Source organism: Macaca nemestrina, chromosome 17 (assembly GCF_043159975.1).
Source record: "Macaca nemestrina isolate mMacNem1 chromosome 17, mMacNem.hap1, whole genome shotgun sequence".
NCBI classification, from domain to species: domain Eukaryota; kingdom Metazoa; phylum Chordata; class Mammalia; order Primates; family Cercopithecidae; genus Macaca; species Macaca nemestrina.
This window is the reverse complement of record NC_092141.1, coordinates 76,956,854-76,981,825: the sequence shown is the minus strand read 5'-3', so window position 1 is coordinate 76,981,825 and position 24,972 is coordinate 76,956,854. Positions and strand designations below refer to the sequence as shown.

General features: G+C 42.1%; 1 protein-coding gene across 11 annotated transcripts in view; it reads right to left on the bottom strand.

Annotated features, from left to right (window-relative positions):
• Window positions 1-24,972, bottom strand: part of LOC105469038 (bromodomain PHD finger transcription factor) — a 144,135-nt gene that overhangs the window by 18,254 nt on the left and 100,909 nt on the right. For 7 of the 11 annotated variants that reach the window (XM_011719582.3, XM_011719580.3, XM_011719586.3 and 4 more), the window contains 8 exons: window positions 22,053-22,270; window positions 18,349-18,571; window positions 16,402-17,318; window positions 14,628-14,710; window positions 14,133-14,358; window positions 5,734-6,068; window positions 2,127-2,300; window positions 1,227-1,419 (listed from right to left, as the gene is read on the bottom strand). In XM_011719582.3, the coding sequence (XP_011717884.2) occupies window positions 1,227-1,419; window positions 2,127-2,300; window positions 5,734-6,068; window positions 14,133-14,358; window positions 14,628-14,710; window positions 16,402-17,318; window positions 18,349-18,571; window positions 22,053-22,270 (2,369 nt within the window). The remainder of the gene's footprint in view (window positions 1-1,226; window positions 1,420-2,126; window positions 2,301-5,733; window positions 6,069-14,132; window positions 14,359-14,627; window positions 14,711-16,401; window positions 17,319-18,348; window positions 18,572-22,052; window positions 22,271-24,972) is intronic. The other 4 variants (XM_011719584.3, XM_011719587.3, XM_011719589.3 and 1 more) reach the window with 3 other exon arrangements.

Sequence of the window (24,972 nt, the reverse complement as noted above, 5' to 3'; positions counted from 1 at the left end):
TCCGGTGCTCAAGTGATCCTCTCACCTCAGCCTCCCGAGTAGCTGGGATTACAGGTGCGTGCCAACATGTCCAGCTAACTTTTTAAAATGTTTTGTAGAGATGGGGTCTTCCTTTGTTGCCCAGGTTGGTCTCTAACTCGTCAACTCAAGTGATCCTCCTGCCTTGGCCTCCCAAAGTGCTGGGATTATAGGTGTGAGTAGCCACACTGGCTTTCCATGTCTTCAATACATCTGTATCACTTGCTAATCCTGCAACCCATCCCCATCCTGCTTTTCTTTTTTTTTTTTTTGAGACAGAGTCTCGCACTGTCACTGGGCTAGAGTGCCGTGGCTCGATCTTGGCTCACTGCAACCTCCACCTCCTGGGTTCAAGCAATTCTCCTGCCTCAGTCTCCCTAGTAGCTGGGATTACAGGCGTGCGGCACCGTACCCAGCTAATTTTTTGTATTTTTAGTAGAGAGATGGGGTTTCATCCTTTTGTCCAGTCTGGTCTCGAACATCTGACCTTGTGATCTGCCCACCTCAGCCTCCCAAAGTGCTGGGATTAGGGAGTACACCACCGCGCCCAGCCCCCTTTCTGTTTTTCATAAGGAAAAGAATAACTATAATCTTTTTTTTTTTTTTTTTTTTTGAGATGGAGTCTCACACTCTCACCCAGGCTGGAGTGCGGTAGCGCCATCTCCGCTCACTGCAAGCTCTACCTCCCAGGTTCACACCATTCTCCTGCCTCAGCTTCCTGAGTAGCTGGGACTACAGACGCCTGCCACCACGCCTGGCTAACATTTTGTATTTTTAGTATAGATGGGGTTTCACCGTGTTACCCGGGATGGTCTCAATCTCCTGACCTTGTGATCCACCCGCCTTGGCCTCCCAAAGTGCTGGGATTACAGGTGTGATCCACTGTGCCTGGCCAAGAATAACTATAATCTAATCATACTGCTTCTCAATCCATGGGGGTGAGAGGAAGTTTCTTTAAAAATAAAATATATAAAGAAGTGAGTCATGTTAACATTCTTGTGAGTGTGAAATAAGCTGAGGTGGTGTGGGGATATGGTAAAGCTCATGACACTGGTACGTGAAGGACTGAAGTTTGTCAGGCACTTCACTAGACTAGCTGGGAGTCAGTAAATAATCACTTTAAGACTGGAAAGTTGAAATTCTAGAAATCTTTCCAAAATTCTGCTGGCTGATTTCATTTTCAAATGCTGCACACAGAGGGGTCTCACCTGTAAGGAACGGAGCACCCTCTTCAACCCCTCATAATCCTTCTCTGTTAGTGGCGTGAGCACTGTCATGGCATCCTCTGTTGACTGGCACTGTGGACAGACATACTCATCAATGAGCTCTGCCTCACTTTGCAAGATGCCAACGCAGCGCCCATGGTACCAATTCTGACACCGATCACAGCCAATATAAAATCTGTAAGATCCGAAATGGAAATGTGAGTTCAAAACAGATGGGATGATGTTACTTATAATAAAGCATGCACCTGAAAATTTGCTAAACCCTGGGATACAAAATAGTTTTAGTATTATGGTTTTAATACTTTCAAGATTGGCATTCCAGTACATTAATTTAGTATTTTTTGATGTTAAGAACAAGCAGTAAAAAAATTTGTAAGAACACTGTGTAATATTAGAGAACAAATTTAAAGATAAATATGGAACATTTAATTGATTTTAAAGCTGAAAACAAAGCCAAAAATCTTTCAACTAGTACAGTACCATATGGGAGTTCAAAATCCTATAAGCTAATAACAGAGTCTCAGAGCTTGTACCCATATTAGTGTTTTTCTAACCTACAATAAAGCACCATTTCAAACACTGATAAAGTCCAAACAAGTCAGGCTATTTTAATCACATTAATTTCTATGTTACATATTGAAGAATCAAATCTACTATTAAACCACATTTTCCCCAATGTGTCTCAAACATTCACTATGAAGCAAGATAAAATTTGAAGGGTAGGTAAAAAGGGAAAAAGAGAAAAATGAAAAGGAATTTGTAATGTAAGTGTATAATAAATGTAGAAAAAAAATCTGCTTTTTATTTTAAAATAAATAAGTAACCAGTCAGAGCAATTTGGCTTCCTAAATTATTAAATATGATGCTCTTATCAGAACTCACTGTGACTCATCATAAGGTGTTCTGCAGATACAGTACAATTCCTCACTGCTGCCCTCTTGTGCCCGTTTACAATCATTACAGATGTACACATCCATTTTCTTAGCCTCCTTTTCTGTGATGCCAACACATTCTCCATGATACCAGTTAGTACAAAGATCACAGCCAATATAGAACCTAAAAGTATTCACAATGAAAATGACAATGTAATTGTCATTTTGAGCTGCAATGGTACTTAAATCTGTCTTCCCTGCCTTGCTTCACTTTTTTACAGGATAACTTCCTGCTTATGAGTCAGCTAAACATTCCTGAATCCAACCATTCTACCCCTGGCAAACTCCAGTATCTGATGCTCTATCACGTGTGGACACATAAAGTCACTCACATCGGTTTCAACAAGTACACTGCTTAGTGAAATATGGGTCTTTAAAAACATACTGGAATTTGAAAAAAGAAACAACACATTGATGGTAATGTCTTCCTCTGAATGAATGTGTGTAAAACTGTAACAGGCACAAAAACCAAAGCCAAAGAATCAAAGACTTACATCTGTCAAACCTATTCCACAGAAGCCATTTCAATATCAGGGCTATTTCTTAGATAGGTTTGAAAATGTATCTCACAATTTAAATTTGAGAACAAAGCAAAGCGCAAACACCAAGTAGAAGTTACACTACAAGGAACATGCAGGTCAGCCAGGTGTAGAAGATAAATGGTCAAAATATGAGATGAAGAAGAAAACTAAGAAAGGTACATAGAGCAATTCAATCTCTACCAGGTTTTCTGAATAAACACTGGAATTTAATCGAATTAAAAATAATCTCTCATAATGGAATATGGCATGGGCCAGTTTTCCTGTTAATGTAATGTTTGTGACAATGTGGACAGTGGCCTGGCTAATTAACGAGCAGGGAACATGGAAGGAGCTGCTTCAGTTCAACACCGGGGACAAGGTGTGGAGAACGATGCAAGGATAGTTATCCGAAACCTGTGAGGGTCTACACTGCTTGGCAAGGCGGAGCTGTATAAGTGTGTGATTGTGGAGTGCAGAGTGGCCTCTGTAATAAACGACCTAATGACAAAAGGAAAAGTAAATGTAACAAACGCTTATATAGTGTGTCTACAAGTGTTGATAGGCACTGTGTAGGAACACCATGTCAAAGTCATAGTGAGAATTACCATGAATCACAGGGAACCAGACTGGCCTTGCTGATACCATTGGCACTCTTAGTTCTACCAAGGCATTTCTTGAGGAATGCCTCACCTAGAGGAATGGAAGTCGTCCTCAAGCTTCAACTTGACCTGCTTCATGAATGTGAAGGAATAATATATGGTTATGTAGTTTATCCTGTTACCACTAACTTTTTTTTCTCTTTTGTCTCACTGTATAGCCCAGGCTGCAGAGCAGGGACAGGATCACGGCCCCCCTGCAGCCTGGACCTCCCAGGCTTATGTGATCCTCCCACCTCAGCCTCCCGAGTAGCTGGGACTACAAGCATGCGCCACCAGGCCTGGCTTTTTTTTTTTTTTGACGGAGCCTTGCTCTGTCTCCCAGGCTGGAGTGCAGTGGCATGATCTTGGCTCACTGCCACCTCAGTCTCTCAGGTTCAAGCGATTCTCCTGACTCGGCCTCCCGAGTAGCTGGGATTACAGGTGTGTGCCACCACATCTGGCTAATTTTTACATTTTTAGCAGAGACGGGGTTTCGCCATGTTGGCCAGGCTGGTCTCGAACTCCTGACCTCAGCTGATCCATCCACCTCGGCCTCCCAAAGTGCTGGGATTACAGGCGTGAGCCACCACGCCTGGCCAATTTTTTTGTACAGACAGGGTCTCCCTATGTTGCCCAGACCGGTCTCAAATACCTGGGCTCAAGTGATCCTCCTGCCTCGGCCTCCCAAAGTGCTGAGATTACAGGCACGAGCCACAGTGCCCAGCACTTTTTTCTTTTGAACTATGACTCTCACATGATTTTCACTTCCACAGGTGGGGGTCCTCCTGAGATACTTTGTGTGTTATCTCCACAGAGTGATAGGCTGTGTTCTGGAAGGATGTTCAGGACTTGAATTTCAGTTTTCAGTCATTCTCACTGGATTCCCAAACCAGCCTAGTTTGGGACAAGAGATTACGAAACACTCCTTAGAAACACTAACTCATCCCAACTAAAATAGGGAGTGAATGAACCTGGTATACTAAAGTGTTAATAATGACAAAATGAAAAATATAAAATAACACAAAATAATGAGGCAATCTCGATGGAATGGGCACATGTATCTGTGTGCCTCATTTTATGCAATGTAGGTATTTCAAAGAAGTGTGTGACATAATTTCTGTGATCTGAATACTCTAAACAGGCCAAAGAAGTCTTGTTATTTAAAGAAGTTCTGTAAGCAAATCTTTTTAACTGAAAAAGTAAGGAAACTTCTGTTTCAGAAATCATTTAGTATATTGTGCTTAAAGTGAGGCACACTTGTATTAAACTAAGGAAAAAAAATCAGTGAATCAGGTTCTACTGTTTACATTATGTATAATTTCCAATGAGGTAAGATAATGAAAAGCGAAGATGCCTAAATTGATTTGTGTTTAATTCAGCACACAGCTCAATCTGCCAACAAAGAGTTTTCATTTGGCATTTGCAAACAGATGATCATTTAGACAGCGCCACCAAAGCAGCTTCCATGTTGCAACCTGAACATCATTAAAGGGACCACAATTTTATTTCAGGAATCAATTAGGTATTCACTTAAGGCAGGCATTAAGCATTCCTAATTCTAATTAATTGATTCTAAATGATCATTTTTTAAAGCACAATCAAACTTTTTGGTCCTGTAAAAAGTATGGTGGTTAACTGTGGCTTTAAAAAGCTGGACTACACTTTAATGTTCAAAGTAGAAGTTAAATATTTTGTAAAATGATATTAATGACCAAAAAATGAAACTACATTTATGGTTTAGTGCCTCTATAATCTTGTTTGTATCACCAAATACAAGTCACAACTGTCAAAAACAGCTTCCAGCTGCCAAATTGTTGGACGTTATACTTGAGGAATGGAACACTTTTTGTATTTTTCTGGCTTTTGTCTCTGATAAGAAAGTGGAAACTCTGACAAAAATATGAGTTGCAGTATTTTAATACAAAAAACAACTGCCTAAAATAAAACAATTAAGAAACCAAACCACTCAAATTCAAAACCTCTGACCATTGATGTTCAAATGGTTTCCAAGATTTCATGTATTTACAGGGCTTTGAACAGATCCCAGAAAGGATGCTCTCCATTTTGGGCAACAGTAATACACGTCCTTCTCCAGACATCAATTACTCGTTGATTTGGAGTTAATTCAGAGGGAAGAGGAGAAAGCAAAGGAGCAACAGAAAGCTTGTTTTTGACAGAAAAGAATATAACAAAGGACAATCACAAACATGTGAAATAGCAAATTTTACTTTACTAGCGTCAATGGTAAGAATATCACATGCAAGACCATGGATGAAACATTACTCTTAAATTTAATATTTTCATTTATATCATTCCCAAAATATTCATTTTCTTCAAAACTCAATTTTATAGCTAAACTTTCAAGACAAAAAACTAGAGCTCAAAAAGATCTACTCACTTAGATTCATCATAAGGCGTTTTACAGATACAGTAAAGCTTTGTGTCCTTCTTAGTTTCCTTTGAGGTAGTAGAGATCATTTTCTTTTTCTTGGACTTTGAGCTTGAGTCTTTTTCCTCTTCCCGCTTCCTCTTCTGGGAAGCTGCAGGGAAGGTGGGCGTGGACAGGAGGCCTGTGTGTTGCACAGCAGGTGGAGGGGGAGGTGAAGGTGGAGGGGCTGGAGGGGCTGGAGGAGCTGCCGTCACTGGGGGGCAGGGTACAGCTACTGCTGTGGACTGAGCCACCTGCATCAGGTCTTTTTCTTTCTTAATTTTCAGGTCTCTCTTCAGCTCTTCCTGTTGTCAATTAAAGACAATACAAGACTATCATTAGAGTCATGTAAATGTGTGATCTGGCCAGAAAATAGTACATTACCCACTCTTGTCGAAGTAGCTCCACAGTTCAGTCTAATGTGAGAGAATTTTAGTTAGTTGCAAACAAGATTTTCTTGTATCTTAAACCCAACTCAGACAATTAGAAACAGAAAATGAAGACTATGTAAGAACAACTAGAAAGATGCTAGTTATCTTCAAAGGAGAGTTGACTGAAAGATGAGCCAAGTGGCTAGGAAGAGCGTCCCTCCTGGCTTGCCCCTGTCCCATCTGGGCTCTTTCTGTGGTTGCTCAGAAGGTGACTGCAAGCACCCTCACCCGCTGGCTGCTTTCTTCTAGTTGCTCTTGCTCTCTGTCCTTACAGTGAGAGTGGACATGAACTGGCCTTGAGACTCAAAATGTGGTCTGACCAGCAGAAAGCAGAAAAGAGGCAGATTTGCCTTGTTTATTATGATGCTCCTATGTCTAGAATTTCAGACTGCAGGGAGAGTTGGGCAACATAACACACTATTTTCTTTTTTTAAAAGATACTTTCTTTTCATATGTATGCTTTTAGAGACAGAGTTTCGCTCTCATCAATGGCGCAATCTCCGCTCACTGCAACTTATGCCTCCTGGGTTCAAGTGATTCTCCCGCCTCAGCCTCCTGAGCAGCTGGGATTACAGGCGTGTGCCACCACAACCAGCTAATTTTTTTGTATTTTTCGTAGAAACAGGGTTTCGCCATGTTGGCCAGGCTGGTCTCAAACTCCTGACCTCAGGTGATCCACCTGCCTCGAACTCCCAAAGTGCTGGAAATTACAGGTGTGAGCCACTGCACCCGGTCTCTTTTTTTTTTTTTTCCTGAGACGGAGTTTTGCTCTAGGCTGGAGTGCAGTGGCATCAATCACTCCAACCTCTGCCTCCCAGGTTCAAGCGATTCTCCTGCCTCAGCCTCCCAACTAGCTAGGATTACAGGCACCTGCCACCACACCCAGCTAATATTTTTTATTTTTAGTAGAGATAGAGTTTCACTACGTTGGCCAGGCTGGTATCGAACTCCTGACCTCAGGCAATCTACCCTCCTTGAACTCCCAAAGTCCTGGGATTACAGGCATGAGCCACACTGTCTGGCCCCTTCATATATATATATATATATATTAGTTTTAATGAGCAGTGAGGACAACCAGAGGTCACTTTCATCACCATCTTGGTTTTGGCCGGCTTCTTTACTGTATTCTGTTTTTTCTTTTTGAGACTGGGTCTCACTCTGTCACCCGGGTTAGAGTGTAGTGGCACAGTCTCGGCTCACTGTGCCCTTCACCTCCCAAGCTCAAGTGATCCTCCCACCTCTGCCTCCCAAGTACCTAGGACCACAGGCACGTGCCACCAAACTCAGCTAATTTTTGTACTTTTGGTAGAGACGGGGTTTCATCATGTTGGCCAGGCTGGTCTCCAACTTTTGACCTCAAGTGACCCACCTCTGCCTTCCAAAGTGCTGGGATCATAGGCGTGAGCCTCTGTGTCTGGTCAACATACTATTTTCTCGATATGCATTTTGCCATACTTTTAAAGCACACTTCTTCTGCTATCTAGTAGTACAACTTACTCTTGGAAATGATCAAAGCAAACTTTATTACCCTATGAACAAACCCATTGTGATTGGCATCCACAAACACACTTGGCGTAAAGAAATCATAGCTATGACCAACAGTATTTCTTATTTGGAGACAGTGTCTCACTTTGTCACCCTGCCTGGACCGCAGTGACACAAACATGGCTTGCTGTGGCCTTGACCTGCCAGGCTCAAGTGATCCTCCCACCTCAACCCCTTCAAGTAGCTACAGGTGCTCACCACCATGCCCAGCTAATTTTTTTGAGGAGATAGTGTCTTGCTGTGTTGTCCAGGTAACTCCTGAGCGCAAGTGATCTGCCTGCCTTGCCTCCCAAAGTGCTGGGATGACAGGTATGAGCCACTTGCACCTGGCCATAAAAATATTTCTTAAAATCTGACTTAAAATTTTTTTTTTTTTTTAATTCTTTTGAGATGGAGTCTCGCTCTGTCGACCAGGCTGGAGTGCAGTGGTGTGATCTCAGCTCACTGCAAGCTCCGCCTCCTGGGTTCACGCCATTCTCCTGCCTCAGCCTCCCGAGTAGCTGGGACTACAGGTGCCCGCCACCATGCCCGGCTAATTTTTTGTATTTTTTTTAGTAGAGACGGGGTTTCACTATGTTAGCCAGGATGGTCTCGATCTCCTGACCTCGTGATCCACCTGCCTCAGCCTCCCAAAGTGCTGGGATTACAGGCATTAGCCACTGCGCCCAGCCGAAGCTTTTAAACATATCACAAATATTTTACCAAATAAACGAAGAGCCCTGGTTTAATGAATCTGTTTCTCTCTCTATAGACTATCTAGTCTTATAAAGTCAAAAGAGAAGCAGTGTGACAAATTATTCAACAGCCCTTCTCTATTTATAGAGAGAGACTGAACTTCTTCCTAGGTTGGAAACAAAATCTTGAGTTTCATTTCCTAGTTCATATGTTTATAACATCATGGGATGGATTTTGGGAAAACTAAGATAGTATAGTGAGCACACACTTTGATCCTCCCTCTCCCTTCAAGAACATACAAGTGAGCGTAAAATACAAAAAAGAGAAATTGAGAAGACATAGCCATGCTTAAATAAGTTACAAAAATCTCAACGGAATAGAGACACAAAACTGTGAGCAGGACTAAAACTGTAGGCCTGCTAGGCTCCAGAGTCAGAACTAGGAAGTGGTGACCGAACACTAACAGTAAGAGGTTCTTGGGGGGTAAGGGAGACTAACATGCTGTGCGTGAGGCAGTGATAAGAGCTGGCTCCCTGTTGGAAGTTAAGGGTTGACTGGGCTACACTGGGCTTCACAACAGAAAACAAAAACAAAACTCCTCTCACTCAAAATAAGCTTACAAAACTTAAATGTTTGAAAATGAAAATATGTAATATGAAAAAAAGACAACCAGGGCCAAGTACAGTGGCTTATGACTGTAATCCCAGCACTTTGGGAGGTCAAGGCAGGAAGATCACTGGCTTGAGCCCAAGAGTTTGAGACCAGCCTGGGCAACATGGCAAAACCTTGTCTCTAAAAGCAACAACAGTAACAACAAAAACACCCCAAAATTAGCCAGACATGGTGGCATGGCACACACCTGTAGTCCCAGCTACCTGGGAGGCTGAGGTGGAAGGACTGAATGATCTGGGTAGGTGGAGGCTGCGGTGGGCCGTGACTGCACCGCTGCACTCCAGCCTGGGCAACAGAACAAAGCCCTGCTTCTCAAAAGAAAAAAGAAAAAAGAGCAGTAAAATCAATAGTCTAATCTGAATTCACTCCAAACAAAATTATAGAGCCGGACACGGTGGCTAACACCTGTAATCCCAACACTTTGGGAGGCTGAGGTGGGTGTATCACCTGAGGTCAGGAGTTCAAGACTAGCCTGGCAAACATGGTGAAACCCCATCTCTACTAATAACACACACAAAAATTAGCTGGGTGTGGTGGCGCATGCCTGTAATTCCAGCTACTTGGGAGGCTGAGGCAGGAGAATTGCTTGAACCTGGGAGGAGGAGGTTGCAGTAAGCCAAGATTGTGCCATTCACTCTAGCCTGGGCAATAAGAATGAAATTCCATCTAAAAAAAAAAAAAAAAAAAAAAAAAAAAAAAAAAAAAAAAAAGAGAAATTATAGAACAATTTGATGGGCCAGGCATGGTGGCTCACACCTATAATCCCATCACTTTGGGAGGCTGAGATGGGCGGATCACCTGAGGTCAGGGGTTCGAAACCAGGCTGGCCAACATGGCGAAACCCCATCTCTAAAAATTAAAAAAAAAAAAAAAAAAATTAGCCAAGTGTGGTGGTGGGCACCTGTAATCTCAGCTACCTGGGAGGCTGAGGCAGGAGAATTGCTGGAACCCGGGAGGAGGAGGGTGCAGGAGCCGAGATCGTGCCACTGCACTCCAGCCTGGGTGACAGAGCAAGACTCCATTTCAAAAATAAATAAATAAATAAAAGAGAACAATTTGACAAAAACAGGAGGCTCAGGCCAATTCTCCTGCCTCATACATACATATACACACACACACACACATATATATATTTTTAGACAGAGCCTCTCACTCTTGTTGCCCAGGCTGGAGTGCAGTGGTGCGATCTTGGCTCACTGCGACCTCCACCTCCCGGATTCAAGTGATTCTCCTGCCTCAGCCTCCTCAGTAGCTGGGATTACAGGCGCCCGCCCCCATGCCCAGCTAATGTTTGTACTTTTAGTAGACAGGGTTTCGCCATGTTGGCCAGGCTGGTCTCGAACTCCTGACCTCAGTTGATTTGCCCACCTCAGCCTCCCAAAGTGCTGGGATTACAGGCGTGAGCCACCGCGCCTGGCCTTAGACATCATTTTTATTTGTTGGCTTCGAAGGGCAACTGACCAATTTATATATAAAGGATATAAACTACAACTATTTTCCCACTTCGTGTAGAATGTGGAAAGGAAATAGTGTGTGGGCACACCTTAAATGATGCTAAACTTCTTCCTACAGTGTGTAAACTGGCTTGTCCAAAAGGCCAAAGTGTTTCTGTTGAGAAACACTGATGACCAATCTCCTCTTTGTGGTCCTGTGATACTGTGAAATACATATTTAATCTTCCTCCCTGTTTCCCGGCATACAATTCCTAAAACCCTCAGAATCTGCAAAATAAGATTTTTTTAATGCTAATGATTGAATGACAGCTGGAGGCTCCTAGAGAGCCTCAGGATTGGGGCTGATTGTCAGGGCTTTCAGTGCCACCTCCCAACCTCTGAGAAAAAGAGAGAGAGGCTGAAGGTCAAGCTGACCACCAATGGTCAATGATGTAATCATTAATGACTATATAACGAAGCTTCCATAAAAACCCAAATTGAGGCCGGGCACAGTGGCTCATGCCTGTAATCCCAGCACTCTGGGAGACTGAGGTGGGTGGATTACTTGAGGTCACGAGTTCGAGACCAGCCTGACCAACATGGTGAAACACTGTCTCTATTAAAATACAAAAAATTAGCCAGGCGTGGTGGCACACATCTGTAATCTCAGCAACTTGGGAGGCTGAGGAAGGAGAATCACTTGAACCTGGGAGGCAGGTTCAATGTTTATCTTGTAACTGACTATGTTACTAAATTTTTTTTTTGGCCAGGCGCGGTGGCTCAAGCCTGTAATCCCTGCACTTTGGGAGGCCGAGACGGGCGGATCACAAGGTCACGAGATCGAGACCATCCTGGCTAACATGGTGAAACCCCGTCTCTACTAAAAAATACAAAAAAACTAGCTGGGTGAGGTGGCGGGCGCCTGTAGTCCCAGCCACTCGGGAGGCTGAGGCAGGAGAATGGCGGGAACCCAGAAGGCGGAGCTTGCAGTGAGCTGAGATCCGGCCACTGCACTCCAGCCTGGGTGACAGAGCGAGACTAGCTCTCAAAAAAAAAAAAAAATTCTCCTGCCTCAGCCTCCTGAGTAGCTGGGATTACAGGCCACACCCAGCTAATTTTTTGTATTTTCAGTAGAGACAGGGTTTCTCCATGTTGGTCAGGCTGGTCTCAAACTCCTGACCACAGGTGAACCGCCTACATCAGCCTCCCAAAGTGCTGGGATTACAGGATTGAGCCACTGTGCCCAGCCTTTTTTTGTATTTTTAGTAGAGATGGGGTTTCACCATGTCGGTCAGGATGGTCTTGAACTCCTGACCTCAAATGATCCGCTTGCCTCGGCCTCCCAAAGTGCTGGGATTTACAGGTGGGGTCACCATGCCCAGCCTTGAATTATAAATTGTAATCACTATTTTCTTGGGGTTTTGATGTAATAATCATATCGCACATGAAAACAACGTTGTCTTCTTTCCTCAATTTTTTGTCTTTTTTCCTTTTTCTTGGCTTAACACATTTGCCAGAACTTCCAGAAATGCTAAATAATAATGTCGATTGTTGGCATCATTGAGGATTCTGACTTTAACTGGAAGATCTCTAATGTTTCACAGTTAGGTAATATTATTAGTCTGGTTAATATTTTCTTACTATTTCTCACCTTTTTTTGGGGGGCGGGGGACAGTCTCGCTCTATCGCCCAAGCTGGAGGGCAATGGCATGATTTTGAATCACTGCAGCCTTCACCTGAGCTCAAGTGATCTGCCCACCTCGGCCTCCCAAAGTGCTGGGATCACAGGCATGAGCTGCTGTGCCTGGCCTATTTCTCACCTTCTTAAAAAGTTTAGGACATGTTATGATTTTTTTTTTTTTTTGAGACGGCGTCTCGTTCTGTTGCCCAGGTTGGAGGGCAGTGGCGCAATCTTGGCTCACTGCAACCTCTACCTTCCTGGTTCAAGCAATTCTCCCTGCCTCAGACTCCTGACTAGCTGGGATTACAGGCACCAGCCACCACGCCCGGCTAATTTTTGTTTTTAGTAGAGACGGAGTTTCACCATCTTAGCCAGGCTGGTCTTGAACTGACCTCAGGTGATCCACCTGCCTTGGCCACCCAAAGTGCTGGGATTACAGGCATGAGCCACTGCGCCCGGCCTTGAAATGTCTGATAGCCTACTTCTCTTCTAAAAAGCTGTGTAATTATGTATAAGTTATATATATATGTGCATAAATAGATGTCTACTTTTTTTTTTTGAGACGAAGTCTCACTCTGTTTTCCAGGCTGGAGTGCAGTGGCACAATCTCAGCTCACTGCAACCTCCACCTCCTGGGTTCAAACTATTCTCCTGCCTCAGCATCTCAAGTAGCTGGGATTACAGGTGCCTGCCACCATGCCCAGCTAATTTTTGTATTTTTAGTAGAGACAGGGTTTCACCACATTGGTCTGGCTAGTCTCAAACTCCTGACCTTGTGATCCGCCCGTCTCAGCTTCCCAAAGTGCTGGGATTACAGGCGTAAGCCACTATACCCGGCCCTACTTTTTTTTTTTTTTTTTTTTTTTTTTGAGACAGAGTCTCACTCTGTTCCCCAGGCTGGAGTGCAGTGGTGTGATCAAGGTTCACTGCAACCTCTGCCTTCTGGGTTCAAGTGATCATCCTACATTAGCCTCCCAAGTAGCTGGGACCATAGGTGTACGCCATCATGCTTGGTTAATTTTGTGTTTTTTGTAGAGACAGGGTTTCACCATGTTGCCTAGGCTGATCTTGAACTCCTGGGCTCAAACAATCTGTCTACTTCGGCTTCCCAAAGTGTTGGGATTACAGGTATGAGCCACCACAGCCAGTCTACTTTCATTTTTTAATAAATTCCTCTCGAAGGCAGGTTAGCAATACCTACAGAATCATTTACAAGTCAAAGAAGAAATTTTTCTTTTTTCTTTGTTTATGAGACAGGGTTTTGCTCTGTTGCCCAGGCTGCAGTGCAGTGGTGCCATCAGGGCTGACTGCAGCTTCAACCTGCCAGGCTCAAGTGATCCTCCTGCCTCAGCCTCCTGAGAAGCTGGGACCACAGCTGTGTGCCACCACATCTGGCTAACTTTTTCATGTTTTGTAGAGACGAGGGCTTGCCATGTTGGCCAGGCTGGTCTCGAACTTCTGGGCTCAAGTGATCTGCCTGTCTTGGCCTCCCCAAGTACTGGGAGTATAGGAGCGAGCCACCTCATCCTGGTGGAATTTGTCTTATTTAATGGACTCATGTTATTTTTCATTCTTTCAACGTTACTTCATCGTCTCCATACCTTTCTCATGAAGCTCTGCTCCTAATTAACTTTTGGCCAGACTATGTCATAGACTTGAAAAGCTGTTCTCAGAGTTCTACAACATTTCAATCAACAAGCTCACCTCTCAGAGTCGCTAGTATGGAGAACACAATATAACTATACATTTAGTTATAAAAGCTCTGACTTGTTTCATAAGACACACACGTCGCACTGCTTTTTACTCTACGTACACAGAGGTAAATTCCAGAAAACATACTGAAATTTGAAGCTTTATTAAAAAGGCGAGGGAAAAAAGCAGAACCTTAGATGCTAAACACTGGACACAGAAAAAAAGGGCATGCCCTCTTACCTGCACTTCAATTTGAAGATCCTTGTCCAGGAGTGCTCTCTTCTTCAGGATCTCGGCTCGGAGCTGCTCTTTGTGCTTGAAGAGCAGAGCTGACAGCTTAGTGGCATTCTGCTTGCTACGTTTCTGCTCCACACTCTCTTCACGCTTCCGTTTTTTTGCTGCCTGTTTTTCTTCTTTATCTATCTTATCCAAAATATACTTCATCACCTGGTTACAGACAATCATTCTAGAGAAAAATACACAACCTATGTAATGCTGCGCGTTTTATTATGAAAGGCTTAAGACATGACTCTTCTATGCCTCTACAGATGAGACACAAACTTTCTGTGACTGGAAAATTTCAAGAGTGGTTCAAACCAGTTATGAGCAATTATTAGTGCCAAGTGTTCTCATTTAATAAACTTCAATCAAGATAAACAAGTATAAACTCAGAACTCTGTGCATGTGCACGATAAAGAGAAGAGACGGACAGACAAGACCCTGCATCTCCCCTACCTTTGATTCTCTTCTCTTTCAGCTGGAGTCATGCTCTTTTTCTGTTTTAAATGTTCTATTACAGCATTATGCTTCATCACCACCTTCAGGACAGAATAAATCCAAAAGCGCATATTTTATAATGACCACAGGTTAGTACACAGATAACAACAGTAGAAATATGAGCACATACGTATCTTTTTAAAGAAACTGTAAGAATTCATAAATAAAATTAGCAGCTACTAGATGGCCTGGGTGCTTACCACCTAATGGGGACTGCTAGGCTAAGCACTTGACATTACCTCGTTTATTCCTTATAACAACACTGAACCATAGCAATAATTTTATAAACAAGATACTGAGACATAAAGAAATTAACCACCTTGTTTGAGAAACAATAAGTAATACAGCTGAAATTTTAACCTGGCTATTCTTCTCCAAAGGCCGTATTTTTAACATTACGCTTTCTTCCCAGGAATGAATTTTAAAAAGCTGTCCCTTGTCTCCCCTCTATAAAGATTAGGAGATAGACAGACAGTGTAGTAATTCTCAGTTTATACATATCCAGTAAAGCTGCGTAATAATACATTTAAATATAATACATATAACCATCATTTTCATAAGAATACTACATCTTTAAAATAACTTCGCTGTTTAGAAAGTGCTTCTACGTTTATGACCTCATTTAATCATTGCAATAATCTCATGTGGCTGGAAAGAGAAGAGTTTTAAGAGGCTATAGCTAAGGAGGGATAAATGAGTTTCACGGACTGTGAATGGGAGACCTAGGAACTGAATGAAGGTCTCACGACTTGGTAACACTTAAAATCCACACTCAAACTCCTGCCTAGTACTGAGCGAACCAAGTTATAGGTAGATGAAAACATGGTTTTTGCCAGTAATGTTATCGGATGTTATATGTATGACTTCACTTTAGTAGACTAATTCTAACTCACCTAAATTGCTTTCTTTCACTAATGTGCCATTGCAAGATGTTGCTGAATGATGCCACTTTCTATTTAAGCTATGAAATAATGTTTTTAAAAACTTTTTTACGAAGGTGTGGCTAGAAATACAAATGAGTTTAATCTGTCTATAATTTGCATAGTCTACATGCAAACTAAAGAATGACAACTTTGCCGGGCGCGGTGGCTCACGCCTGTAATCCCAGCACTTTGGGAGGCCGAGGCGGGCGGATCACAAGGTCAGGAGATCGAGACCACGGTGAAACCCCGTCTCTACTAAAAATACAAAAAATTAGCCGGGCACGGTTGTGGGCGCCTGTAGTCCCAGCTACTCGGGAGGCTGAGGCAGGAGAATGGTGTGAACCCGGGAGGCGGAGCTTGCAGTGAGCCGAGATCGCGCCACTGCACTCCAGCCTGGGCGACAGAGCGAGACTCCGTCTCAAAAAAAAAAAAAAAAAAAAAAAAGAATGACAACTTTGAATAACTTTAAAGGAATTGCTATAATGTCCGAAGTGACTTTAAAACTTAGGTTAAACCCTCAAGTTTTATAGTAATCATTAAAGCTCATAACTCCATTCTTCCCATCTTAGTCCTCCCAAAATAGAAGTCATTCCTAATAAGCACTGACTACATATTATATGTATCTAATGAAGAGTTCCACACCACAGTAGTCATTCAATATTTTTTTTGGTCAATTCAGTGTTTCTTCTAAATTTAAACATTAATGACTTTGTCTCATTTAGGAAACCTAACACAACCAAACACTAAGTCTACTGCACAGCACAATAATTCAAGCTACTGAACATGCTGCTTTTACTTAATAACTTTACCTGTTTCTGAATGATTTCACTTTGATTAGAAGCTTGGAGGGTGTGTTCACGCTTAATTTCTATCTGTTGCTGTTTCTTCTTTTGCTGCTGATCCCTGAGTTGCTGAACCCTTTGCAACTGCTCTTGCACACTGGCTGCCTGCACTGTAACCACATTCTGAATCTGGTGAGTCTGCACAGCATTGCTTTGCTGAATTTGGATAGGTAACTGCAGTTTGATTTGCTGGGGCACACCACTTTGCTGAGCCTGTATCTGAGCCACAACCTGTGACTGGATCTGAGAGAGAACCTGGACTTGTTGTTGCAGCTGAGGCACAGCAATGACTTGGGGCTGTGGCTGCTGTATTTGTAGCTGAGGACGGGATGGGGATGAAACAGTAACTTGATTTAAAGTTTGTCCTGATGAAAGAGTTTGAGTTGAAGACTGTACCTGGGGTTGTGATTGTGGCTGGCCTTGGGAAGGTATCTGAAGAGATGTATGTGGTTGAATTGGAATCGGTTGTGAGGTTGTAGTCTGAACCTGGGATTGTTGTCCAGGAGACAGCTGGGATGGAGTTGATGGACGTATTCGAGCCTGTGATGGACTTTGGACACGAACAGGAGACTGTCCTTGGACATTACTTTGAGGCTGAGACTGTGCTGCGACTTGGGGTTTGGATGACTGTGCTTGGGTGGGTTGTGCTTCAGAAGGGACATGGGATGAAACAGTTGTTTGCGTCTGAACTTCAGGCTGAGTCTGAACTTCAGGCTGAGCTGGGGACTGGGGCTGGGTTTGGGGCTGGGGCTGAGCTGAAGGCTGAGCAGTCTGTGGCTGGGCTTCTGCCGGACCCACACTTGACGACTGAGCTGCTGGCAGGGTTTTGTCTTGATGTACCTGCGTCTGGGGTGACAGTTTACTCTGTCTTTGTTCACCTGTACCTGTGAAAAGGAAAGATGAACCATTTATATTACTCTAGAACATAAGACTGTGGTTAAAGAAGAATCTGAAGGAAATTTTCCAAAGTTGAGAATTCTGGCTAGGCGTAGTGGCTCACGCCTGCGCACTTTGGGAGGCTGAGGTGGGAGGATCGCTTGAGCAACACAGTGAGACCCCGTCTCTACACAAAATCAAAAAAAAAAAAAAAATTATCTGGGCATGGTGGAGCATGCCTATGGTCCAAGCTACCCGGGAGGCTGAGATGGGAGGATTGCTTGAGTCCAGGAGGTCAAGGCTGCAGTAAGCAGTAATGGTGCTACTTCACTTCAGCCTGGGTGACAGAGCAAGACCCTGTCTTAAAAAAATAAATAAAGTAAATAAAGTTAAGAATTTTGTATTTTGGTATAGAAGGTCTATGCCTTTGAAATGCTCCATTTGGACATGCTTAGGGCAGGACTCTCTGAAACTGGGGAGCCTGGGCCCTGCTTCTTGGCTGTCCCCTGTACACTATCCTAACTCTAGAGGGCTGGTTTCCAAAGTTAGTTGCAGCCTCTGGAAATCAGCTGGGTCATCTGGCCCAGGCTAACTGTCAAGCCTCACTTTTCTCCCATGATGTAGTGGTAGTTACAATGACTTGCAGCAGAAGGCCAACAAAGTGGTTCTGGACCCGCTCTCAACCTCAGTCATGAACTGGATTTACCCACCCTCCCTGAGGTCACCTCCATGACTCAATCAGCACCTACAAGGCTTAGCAAGGAGGAATTGTGGGCATAGTTACCAAGATAACCATTATTTTTGCCCCCTTTCTCTCTCTCTTTTTTAATGGGAGGGAGAGGGTGGTGGTAACAGGGAGTCTGTAAGAACAGGGTACAAAAGCTTCGAGATGTTGTGAGGCTGACTATGTCAACTGTTGAGCTCACTGGCTTGAGGCATATCCTTCCAAAGGTAAATACTGGTTCTCCTGTTGGCCTCTGTTAGCCCAGCAACGTGTAGTAGTAACATCCGACATTTCTGATAAACCCACAGCTCTACCTGCTGCTGTCGTGGAAACAGTGGTGGTGGTGGTGCTGGCTGTGGTGGCTGTTGTTGCCAATGGGGTAAAGAGGAATCGCTGAACAGTACCATTTGGCATTGCAGCTTGCATTAGCTGCTGGCCTGGGCCTGGGAGTACAGTCACCCCTTGAGGTATCAACTGCAACTGTCCAGTAGTTTGACCTTGTCCTTGAATTACTACTGTCAAACCTTGATTGCCACCCTGTGGAAAAAACACAACATGTAAACAGTGTTCAAAGCATCAATCTGTATGTGTATCATTTTTATTAAATCATTTTTATGTGTAATTATCTTTTAATATAATGAAAATGCATATTTGAATGTCACCAGCAGGAATTTAGATAAGCTAAAGTAAGAATATTTATGTTGCTTAGCAGGAAATACATCAACAATGCAGAATTCCAGTTCAAGCTCCCCCAATGGTCAGCCAGTAATCTGCCCACAAGCAACACTGTTCCTCCAGATCCAAGTTTCCCAATCTATAAAGTAAAGGTATTGAATGACTAAGGTCCCCACAAAATTCTGATTTTAAATAATCTTATATTCATATTTTACAATTTCAAAAGCATCTTCATAGATACTGCCTCATTCGATTCTCACAATGAACTTGTGACTTTGTGGGGTAGGCAGAGAAAATATTATTCTGATTCCCAACTAAGAAACTCAGGTTAGAAAGGTTAAGTACCCCACCCTACTTAAAGGTGAGATAAAAGGAGGTACCCAGATCTCCTGAATTCTGTCTTTCAATACGTGCCAAATTACCTGTGGGGTGTGTGTGTGCTAAAGTGTAAAAAGCTTAGGGTTTTAGATATGTAATGCAAACACCAAGTAAGGAGGATCACTAAGGTCTGAGCAGTTACCAAAACGGGGTCTAGAAATTTAAAATTCTCTAGGCGCTGTCTCTTCTGTCTAGAACTTTAATTAAACTAGAAACCCTGAATACCAGGAACATGGTGGAGAACTGGAAAGCAAAAGTAAAAATCATCCCCTAAACTCCCAATGACCAAAACTGATGGCACAAAGTCCAGGTACTAGGTAAGTTCCATATACGTGTGAGTTCCTCAAAACCTAAAATACATTTTTTTATGCACAAAATACACAAAATACCAAGTACAATTTAAAAATTGTGAAGTAAACATCTATAAAACTGCGACTGTGGTCACCATTGCCAATGTCCTAGAAGCCCCCATGTGACTCACCCAGATCTCAATTCCCTCCCTCTCCCCTAGAGGTAAGCACTATCCTCACTTTGATGATAACGCTTTATTTCGTTATTACTTCGGGATATATCTTAGGTACATACAGGGCCACTGAGGTTCACAAACTCAGGAGCAATATTCACGAAGAATACAATGGGAATGGTGTCCCCTCCAGGCAGGCAATGCAGCAGCCCTGTATCCTTACACAAAATAGCTTAGTTTTTGCCTATTTCTGAATCTTATACAAATGAAATTATAACATGTATTTTTTTGGCAGCTACTTGCTTCTTCAGCTTACCATTATATATTTATGAGAATCATCTGCATAGTTCTGTGTGGTTGAAGTCTATTCATTTTTATTGCTATAGGAATATACTACAATTTACTTATCTAACTGGTTTTGATAGACATCTGAGTTGTTCTTAGTTTTTGACTCTTATGAACAATGCTGCTATGAATATTTATGCCAGGTATTCTGGTGCTCACATGACCAAGAACTTCTCTAGGGATATACCTAGAAGGTATACTGGGACCTGGGGCATATACAGCTTCAACTTTACCAGACAATGTCTGGGGGGTTTCCAAAATGGCTTAACTGACTGACAGGCCCACCAGCTGTGCATGAGAATTTCTTCTGCTCTACGCCTTCGCTAACTCTTGGTTTTGTTGGATATTTAAATTTGTACCAAACTCTTAAGCATATGGTTTTAATATGTACTTCTCTCATTATTAATTAAGTTCAGCAGTTTTTTGGAATTTGGGACATTTAGATTTCTTCTTTCCTCATAATGTTGGTTTGTCCTTTTTTTTTTCTTTTTTCTTATTTTTGAGACGGAGTCTGTTGCCTAGTCTGGACTGCAGTGGTATATCTTGGCTCACTGCAACCTCCGCTTCCTGGGTTCAAGCAATTCTCCTGCCTCAGCCTCCCAAGCAGCTGGGATTACAGGCATACACCACCGCACCCGACTAATTTTTGTATTTTTAGTAGAAACGGGACTTCCCCATGTTGGCCAGGCTGGTCTGAAACTCCTGACCTCAAGTGATCCACCTGCCTTGGCCTCCCAAAACTTTGGCCTCCCAAAGTGCTGGGATTATAGGTGTGAGCCACCACATCTGGCCTGTTTGTCTTTTTTTCTACTGATCTATCTGGATTTTTTTCTTTCTTGACTTGTAGTAATTCTTTATATATTCTGGAGATATAATAGTCCTTGTTTGGTTCTTTTCTCATTTTCTTCACTCTCTCTGCAGTGCGTTTAATGAACAGAAGTTCTTATTTTTATTTTTAAAGTAGCTGAATTTATAAATATTTTCATTTATGGTTAGCATTTTCTGTCTGTTTAGGAAAGCTATAAAGATATTCTTCTATCTTATCTTCTAAAGGTATTATAGTTTTACCTTTCATAGTTAGGACTTTCATCCTCCTGGAATTGAGCTTATGTAGAGTGAGGTAATAATGGTCCAATTTCATAGTTTCCCATGTATATTCAATTGTCCCGGCACCATTTACTGACAAGTCATCTCATCCTCAATGATCTGCAATGTCACGTTTGTCACATAACAAGTGTCCACATACATGGGGTTCATGTTCTGCACTCTCTACTGTTCTGTTGGTCTATCTGCCTCTCCTTATGTCTGTAACTCGCTGTATTAATTAGTGAAATATTATTATATACTAAGTTTTTAGTTTTTGTTTTTTTAAATGAAGTCTTGCTTTGTCGCCCAGGCTGGAGTGCAGTGGCACAATCTCAGCTCACTAAAACCTCTACCTCCCAGGTTCAAGCAATTCTCCTTCCTCAGCCTCCTGAGTAGCTGGGATTACAAGTGCATGCCACCACGGCCAGCTAATTTGTTTGTATTTTTAATAGAGACAGAGTTTCACCACGTTGGTCAGGCTGGTCTCGAACTCCTGACCTCAAGCAATCCACCTGCCCTGACCTCCCAAAGTGCTGGGATTACAGGCGCAAGCCACCATGCCCAGCCTGTACTAAGTTTTGATATCAGGTTATCATATAGGGCAAATAATCCTGTTCTTCAAAGGTATATTCTTAATACTCTGTACCTCCATATAAACTTTTAGCATCAGCTTGTGAAGTTTCACTAAAAACGAAACCTCTTGGGATTTTGATGGGAGCTGCATTCAATCTATTAATCAATATTAGAAGACTTGCTAACAATACTAAGTCTTGCAAAGAAGTAGCTTAATATACCCAAATTTTATTTGTCTCATGGAGATTAGCCAATGAATACAATTTTGGTGGTTAAAAGGGTATCTGTCTCACTGTTATAGCTCACTGTCTAAGGATTACTCTAGTAGTTGGGGTTTATTATACCCTGTCTAAGAGATATTTCTGTTTGACTCCAGGAAGTAGCCATTTCTTCAAATCAGCACATTTAAAAACTTATCAAAATAAGTTCATGTTTTTAAACTTAGAGCAAGAATAAAGAAGATCACCTCTAAAGTTAAAATAGAGTTATGTTACTTACATGGCCCTGTGTTAACTGAGTGAGTTGAGCCATGGTGAGCTTCACTTGTCCTTGTTGGGGGCGAGGGGGTTGTGAGGCTGAAGACTGTATATTTGAAGTGGATGTTGCTGAAGTTAAGCTTTTCTGCCCAGGTGTTGAGGAAACTGTGTTAGGGGCAGAGATTGCAGTGGAGACAGGCTGTCCCCTGATGATTTGAGTCATCACTTGCTGAGGAGCACCTACACAAACAGCAAAACATTATGAAGGCTTATACATCTTTGGCATTATTTTGAATTGAAATAATTCAACACCTTAATGTATTCTTTTCCATCTTCAAAAAAACATGGGCTATTAAAATTCTTCCTATAAATCTGAAACCAAAATGACAATAGGGAAGACAAAAGAGAATATATAAAATATACTGTTTATAAGGCTGCCTTTTCTTAGGAATATAATATTAAAAATAAGATGCTAATTTAATTTAAAAAATTCATACGAATTTTAAACAAAATATAAAGAATCTGGAAAATTCTGGGCCAATTGCATTTATAATAAGCTTCTCTTACAGCTATTTGACAGACAGCTTGGGAGAACCAGGAGGGCAAGGACCACTATATCCTCAATACTAGGGCAGGGTGCTCAAATAATGCTTTCTTTTTTTTGAGATGGAGTCTCGCTCTGTTGCCCAGGCTAGAGTGCAGTGGCGTGATCTCGGCTCACTGCAACCTCTGCCTCCTGGGTTCAAGCGATTCTCCTGCCTCAGTCTCCTGAGTAGCTGGGACTACAAGCATGTCCCACCAAACCCAGCTAATTTTTTGTATTTGTTTTAATAGAGACGGGTTTCACCATGTTAGTCAGGATGGTCTCGATCTCCTGATCTTGTGATCTGCCTGCCTTGGCCTCCCAAAGTGCTGGGATCACAGGCGTGAGCCACCGCACCTGGCCCAAATAATGCTTTCATAGAAATTGTTCAATAAATGTCTACTGAATGAATGAAGTTGAACTGGAATGGCTCTACAGTTTTCCATAAATCTCTTTTTAGTTTAACTTGCTGAAACTAGAATAGGCAAGTGGAATTTTCCCCCATGTAGAACAGTTGCTAAGAATAATTTTCTGGTAGCTAATTTGACATTTACAGACTCATTACTAACTACTGAATAACATCAAATTTCTCAAGTTTTTAATATTTACTTGCTACATTTGTTCCATCTGTGAATACACACATACTTTCTTTGTGTTTCTCTTAATGGCTGAATGATACTTCATGTTACTGCACATGTATAAAATGAAACCTATTTTGACATTTAGAATACTTCCCCCATGCCTTTTTGTTGTTGTTATTGTTAAACTAACGCCATGGTAAAATCCCTGCTTATACATTTCTGGGTGCTTCTGGTTATTTCTTTAAAGTAATCCCCCCAAAAATATTACTGGGTTCACAGTAGAATTATAGTACTAAGTTGAAGTTTTGAAAGGTTATTCCAATTCATACTACCGCCACATCTGTATGCCTATTTCACTGAACCCTGCCAACCCTTGATATCGCCAGTAAAGTAAAATATTCAGGCAACTGCAAATAGTATCATGTATCACAGTGTCTGAATTTCCTCAATTACTACAGGTTGGCATTAAAAACTGTTTTAAGTCACTGTTCTTCATTTGTGAATTCTCTCTCCACACTCTGCCCATTTCTCTTCCTACTTATTTAATACATATTTTTAAATACTAATTTTTCCACTTTGCCATCTACCTTTTTATTTCTAAACTTGCAATTTTAAAAAATGCGGTCAAATAGACTAGTCTTTTTAAAAATTTTGACTTTAATTATTGCTTGTAAAGTTCTCTTGTATTCTCTCATTAGATATATCCTCCCAAGAATGTTCTTAGTCATGGTATATGTTGTAACACAGAAGTCTATTTTCCCCCCAAACTATAAACCAATTATTCTAGCATCATTTACTGATGCAAAATGACACCATTGTCATGCAGCCAATTCTCACATATAATGCCTCTGTAACTATTTGTGTTGCTTCCTTTGGTATCATGCTCATTTTGGTGACCTTATAACGTGCTTTAACAACTGGTTGTACAACTTTTCCATTACTCTTTCTTCTAAATTTTTCTTTGTTACTCTCATTCATTTATTCAAGATGAACTGAAAGACAACATAACATAGTGTGGCCAAGGGCTTTGAGAACTCCTGTAGCGCAGCGCTAGATCCTTGCCTTGCAGTCTGAGAAACAATACATGAAAAGTTACTATTTCCAGATCCCCTGGTGCAATCTTGGCTCACCGCAACCTCTGTCTCTAGGGCTCAAGCAATTCTCCCTGTCTCAACCTTGAGTAGCTGGGATTATAGGCGCCCACCACCATTCCTGGTTTTTTTGCATTTTTAGTAGAGACAGGGTTTCACTATGTTGGGCAGGCTGGTCTTGAACTCCTGACCTCAGATAATCTACAATTCCTTTTGAGTTAAAAAAGCTCACTTTATTTTTATTGTACTTTTTCATTCCTAATTCTGTGAACAAGCATACTCCTCCCTTTTCCCTAGATTAGACTTGCAAAATAATGGTCTAATTTTTTTTGTCTTTTTTGTTTTGTAATTATTATTACTTGTGCTTTTATTTCCTCCCTCATTTTCTTTCCTTTTTTCTTTTTTTGAAACAGGGTTTCACTCTGTCACCCAGACTGGAGGTGCAGTGGCAAGACTGTGGCTCACTGCAGCCTTGACCTCTTGGGCCCATGTGATCCTCCTGCCTCAGCCTCCCAAGTGGCTGAAACCACAGGCATGTGCCACCACGCTTGGCTAACTTTTCAGAAATTTTTTGTAGAGATGAGAGTCTCACTACGTTGCCCAGGCTGTCTAGAACTAATAGGTTCAAGTGATCTGACTGTCTTGGTCTCCCAAAGTGCTGGGATTACAGGTGTGAGCCACCACATC